At 47.8% G+C, this 5,666-nt stretch overlaps 1 protein-coding gene across 1 annotated transcript; it reads right to left on the reverse strand.

The window, feature by feature from the left end:
• Positions 1-1,645: 1,645 nt before the first annotated feature.
• Positions 1,646-4,484, reverse strand: ADM (adrenomedullin). The gene is made up of 4 exons (XM_060261901.1): positions 4,342-4,484; positions 3,868-3,963; positions 3,507-3,614; positions 1,646-2,954 (listed from the first exon to the last, which is right to left on the reverse strand). The coding sequence occupies exons 2-4, from the start codon at positions 3,960-3,962 to the stop codon at positions 2,711-2,713; spliced, it is 447 nt and encodes a 148-aa protein (XP_060117884.1). The 5' UTR covers position 3,963; positions 4,342-4,484; the 3' UTR covers positions 1,646-2,710.
• Positions 4,485-5,666: the final 1,182 nt, after the last annotated feature.

Consider the following 5,666-nt stretch of genomic DNA (forward strand, 5'->3'; position numbering starts at 1 on the left):
AGAAGATTCAGAACACCACTTGGAAACAGTATTAGAGATAGTAGAAATAGGTCCAGTTTCTAATTATCTGATTTTGTCCATATAATTGTAATCAAATCCCACTACAGAATAATGTTTTCTGATTTTACAGAATGTGAGAGTGTAAGTGGGATACAAACACACACACACATTTTTGGGATACTTCTACTTTTGGGATATATTGTAGCATATACATGAAACAGAAACCAAGTAATTATTATTAAAAATATTGCAGATGTAGTATCTGACATTACTATAGGAATGGAAAGTAAAGAACACACCATATAGATAGGGATCCTGTATACCAGAACCTCCAAAAGTACTGTTATAGATGTAACTTACAGCTAACCCTAAACCATTAAAAACATTATGGAAGATTCAAACTGTTTATTTCATTTTGTTATACTATGTTTGCATGCTTTTGTTATTTTAGAAAGGATCAAATAAGTCACTAATAAGAAGGTGAGGAACTATATGCATGCAAATAGGCTATAAAATAGTTTCTTCTGTTTAATTTATGCCTACTTGGGTGGCTGAAGTTATTCCAAGTCTGCCTGCGGCAAGTAGTTATCTAGTAGAAATACCACACCTGGTAGCATTGTTATTTATAGTTGTGAGACTATCTGAACAACTTCAAGCTCTTCTCAGTTTTCTGCTTTTTATAAAAAAAAATATTGGATGCAAATTGTTGTCTACTTCTTGTACAAACCTAACCATGTTTTCTAACACTTAAGTAAGGGAAATGAAACTAAGATACTGAACACACACAATGTACTAGAAAAACGCATAAATAAAGTAGCTGTCCTCTTAACTGAGAGTCCCAATGGTAGAAATAGTTGTAGACTGAAGGGTTGGGGTGGGAAGAAAGAATGAGAACAGACATTCCTATATTTCTTAAATGTCTTGGAACAAATCAAGAGGAAGTGCTTAAGGATAATAAACCACCAAATAAGGGAGACACCATTGACAGGCCTTGGTTGGCAAAATCCACTGAAGTGCAGCAATGAGAAATCTTACCAATAGATGGTGCTCTAGTTACATTAATCTATTCCATTGAGAGCTTCCCCCGCCTTTGTGTGTGTGTGTGTTTGTGTGTGTGGCTTTAGGAATTTGTGTCCTGCCCATAACAATCCTCTGGGTGTCTAGATTCAACCTGAACTGTGGCCCAGGAAATCCTTCAGCATAAATAACCTTGGAAGCTACCCTGACCATTTTTTTGGAACATGCTCTTTTTCTCAATAAATCTCTTTAACTTTTGTTGTGCAATGTGAAAACTGTACAGTTGTTTTTTCCCTGATTAATTGCAGCAAAAAAACCCAACAAACCCTTGATGATCAATCCAAGTTCTGACATGTTTCAGCTTCACTTGAAACACTTGTAAGGAGATGAGGCCTTGGAATTGCCTGAACAATCCTGAGTTCCTAGTTGAAAGCACTCACTATGGTTGTTATAGTATTTACTAGGCTGGATCTACTGGAGGTATTTTTGGCTCCCAGTCCTGGCTTGATGAAAACTGACAAATTAACTGCAATTATAGCAGCTTAGAACCACCCAATTATAATGAGCAAAAGTAATGTGGCTGGGTCTCTCCGCCATCCCCCTTTTGTCTAAGAACAGCCAACCAAAATGTCTTTATATAGTATTTTATTTTCACATACTGTCCTTAGAACAGTTTGATACATTCTCTATATCTTTCACCAATCCAGACTGCAATAAAACAGGACAAAGAGGTAAGGTAATCATGAAAAATGCAGACAGAAAAACGAGAAGAAAAGGTTGACATTCATTATTTTAAAACAATAAAACAAAAGAATACACAGCGGGGTGTTCTAAATGCCCTTATGTAAAATATATAATATATAAAAATATCTCTGTTATTTAACAACAAAAGAATACAAGATAAGGAAAATTATTTAAATATGGATTCTCTCTCATGCTGAAGCATTCACCCAGTCATTCATTCCTCCTCAAAAGTGCACACAAACCACACAGCACACACTGAGTCCATTGCACTTTGCCTGGCCAGGCCATTCAAGTATAAAGCAGTCCCTGCCCAGAGAGGGACTTGCAAGTAGCCAATTCCCTGCCGTGTGGGGGTGGGATTGGGGAGAAAGGGAGGCAGGCAAACGTGGAGTGGAGAAGAGTCAGTCACCCTCTAAAGCCCACATAAGAGTGCCTGCAGAGTCCACCTTGCAGTGTTCATTCCACAATCACAATGTCCCATAATCACATCACCCAGGATGTGGTTTCTTCTTTCCTTCACACATAGTCCAAGCTGGGCTTCTTGTCCCTGTGGGTAGCCACTAGGCCCCTGAAGAAGTGCCCATCCCAGTGTGGTGCAATGCTCAGAATGTTGCCTAGGACTTGGGAGAGCTTGGTTAAAATGCCCATTTGGTTCCATGGGCTTACCTTGGGCCAGTCACTGCCTCTCTGACTAACCTACCTCACACATCTTTGTGAGGATAGAATGGGGGAGGGGCCAGCCACCTACACCACCCTGAGCTTCTTGAAGGAAGGGCAGAATAACAATCATTTTAAATCAGACAGAAAGATGAATAGATCCCGTTCCTGTTGCGGAGCTTACTTTGGCAGCTATTGCAATGCAACAAGTCCTTGGAAAGGGGGAGCTGTGTGGCGGCAACTCTCGGGGCTGAGAGAGAACCAAAGAGGCCAGCCAGTCTCAGAGTATCCTTCAGCTGCTGCTCTTTAAGGCTGCCAGAATGTCCAAGAGTGAGCGTCGCCTGCGGCCATAACCCTGTGGGCTTATTTTCCTGGGAGGAGCATTTGGGTCCTTATCCTTGTTGTTAAGATGGAAGAGCTGATCTCTCAAGTTCGCCACGGCACACGTCCCCATCCTGCAGGACACACGCAAATGCGTGTGGAAGACAGCATTGGGGTCTTGGCGCTTCAGGCGGATGTGGCCCTCCTCACGGCGGCTGAAGGGAAGAAGCAACAGGAGGCAATGAGAAGAAGCCACTTGGGGGTGGGATATTACGGAGAAACTTTTTTTACAGTAAGAGTTGTTCCACAGTGCAGTCAGCTACCAAGGGAGGTGATGAGCTCCCCCTGACTGGCAGTCTTTAAGCAGCGGCTGGAGAAACACTTGTCAGGGATGCTCTAGGCTGATCCTGCATTGAGCAGGCGGTTGGACTAGATGGCCTGCATGGTCCCCTCCACCTCTGGGATTCTATGAGTGCCACCTAGTGGACCAGGCAGACAGAACGCCCCCCCTCCAGGCACACGAGGGCAAGCATAGGGCCAAAGGGTGCTTCCCAGAGGTGACAGGCGGCTACTCTAGCTGCACCTCGTCTGACTTTTGGCACCTCAGATTACTTTTCCTTTATTTCAAAGGGGTCTGGGAATTTGTATTCTGCGAAAAAACCAGACGTGGGGGCGGGGAGGACCCCTCCCCTCAGCAACCTGCCTGCCGCCTCTCCCGCCCAGAACTCCGCCCCAGCCGCCTCTCCAAGGCCCCAAGAAGGCAGTACCTGGGCTCGCCTTTCACCTCCCGGACGTGGACGAGGGAAGGCACGTTCGCCTCAGCCTTGGTGAGCGTCGCCTCCCGCCTGGCTCGGCTTAGCGCCCATCTGGACCACCTGGAGAAGGCGGGCGAAGGGGAAGGAAGGAAGGAAGGAGGAAGCAGCCGGTGAGAAGAGAGGTCGCCGAGCCCGAAGGGCCGGTCTGAGCAGCAGGAGCCACCTCGCGCTTTGCCCTTGAAGGGGCAGCCCGTCCTCTCGCAAGGGCTTCTCCGCGCGAGCCCCAGGCCGGCCATTCTCCGGGCGCCTGCTCCAGCGAGGGGGCTCCGCTGCCGGCATTCCCACCTGCCCCCCCCCCCCAGCAGAGGCTTACTTTCTCTTGACGTCTGCGGCGGCGTCCAGCTGGGCAGCCTCCACCCCGAAGGCGACGGAGCCCAGGTAGAAGAGGGCGAGCGAAAGCAGCCTCATCCTGGGAGGGAGACAAGAAGAGCCGTGAGCCTCGCCGGCCCCCCTTCTGGCGCCGCCACAAGGACTTCGGGAGGCCACTGTTTGCTCAGCAATTCATCACTGAGGATCAATAAGGGAACCGCCGCCAGCGCCCCCATTTGTCAAGCTGCCGATTTGTTCAGAGGGGTCAAGGTGAAATTCCCCACGAGCACCCCCGCCAGTGCCCCAGCATCCAAGGCGCTTCGAGCTACTCCTCTCCACGTCGAAAGAACTGCCTCGCACTCCACGCAACTTCTGGCTGGAGAGTCGTCAGCACTTTCTACTCAGCTTCTGCAGCGCCGCTTCTACAAGCCCTCTCACCCCCCCCCCCCCGCGCTTCCACCGAAGAAAAAGCTCTTACCTGGAAACGAGATTAATCCACAGAGAGCAGATGAAAATCCTCCAATAACGTAATCCTTCAGAATGTCAAAAATAGCACAGATCCTTCGGACGCTGCTCAGCTCTGAGACCTCCTTGCCTATCCCGCCACTGAAATAACTACTGACTGTCCGGCGCCCCACCTTGCCCTTTTATAGAGCGGCGGCGGCGGCGGCGAGAGAGAGGGGGCGTGGCTAGGAGTGACTGGCTCGGCAATCATCTTGCCCAGGCCCCCTCGGGTGCATTTCTAAGGTTTACTCACACCAGACTAAGAACGTGTGCGGGGCGGGGGGGGAGGGATAGTCCGTATAGTTAGCAAATCCTGGACTCAGCGTGTTATTCATTGCAAGCAGAGCTTTAGGTGAAGATCCTCATGCTGCAAGATTTGTTCCACTTTGCGCAGATTTCCAGCTAATTGTTCTGGGTCAAACATAAAGCTAAGTGTGCATGTTCGGGGATGCGATCCACATTTGTCTAAAGTTATGCCACTGATTTTGTATGATCACGGAAGAATCCTACCGGATTAGACCAAACTCCAATCTAGTCCAGCATTCTGGTTCCACAGGTGACCATTCGGATGAAGTGTAGGCGATAAGGCATAAACCCGCTCTTTGTGGCCATAGTTTGGGATTCAGATACATATCGCCTGAACGTGGATGTTCTATTTAACTATCAGGGCAGAGAGCCGGTGAGTGACAAACCTTTGTCTAGCATTCATAGACCTAATTATCTGTTCATTTAATCGTTCTGTTTTTCTCATTTCTCTCCCGAGAAGGATTGTAAACCCCACTTTAACGAAGGATTAGAAGAAATTGAAATATACGCCCAAATGACAGCGGCAGGATCAATGGACCATGTAAATTTAATCCATGTTCACTTCCAGCGTTCCATTTAGAGTGAGATTTCCTGAGTATCCTTCCTTGATATGAGTGTCAAATTGGACGCTTTTAAACTACAAGCGCTGGAAGAAATTCCTGAAGAGCCCGGCCAATAAATTAAACTAGGAAGAACTGAGTGGGGTTGACTGGGAAATACCTTTCTTGGGAAGGCTTAACAAAACTGGAGGGTTCACCACGATACAAGGAGAAAGCGGCTGTCAGTTTTCCAGCAGGGCATACCCGTGGCACAGGTCTGATAGCTTAGCTGTGTGAGATCTTTTCCCTCTCAACTCTGCACCTCCTCATTGGCGCGCTGGGATCTTTCTTTCTACCACAAGCACACGCTCAGTCTCACACGTAGCCTGCTGGCTTCTCCCAGCCGCTGGACCAGACTGAACTAGTCGTGTGCTGAACGCTCGGAGGCCGCTGG

The sequence above is a fragment of the Heteronotia binoei genome, chromosome 21 (genome assembly GCF_032191835.1).
Source record: "Heteronotia binoei isolate CCM8104 ecotype False Entrance Well chromosome 21, APGP_CSIRO_Hbin_v1, whole genome shotgun sequence".
Taxonomy (NCBI): Eukaryota; Metazoa; Chordata; class Lepidosauria; order Squamata; family Gekkonidae; genus Heteronotia; species Heteronotia binoei.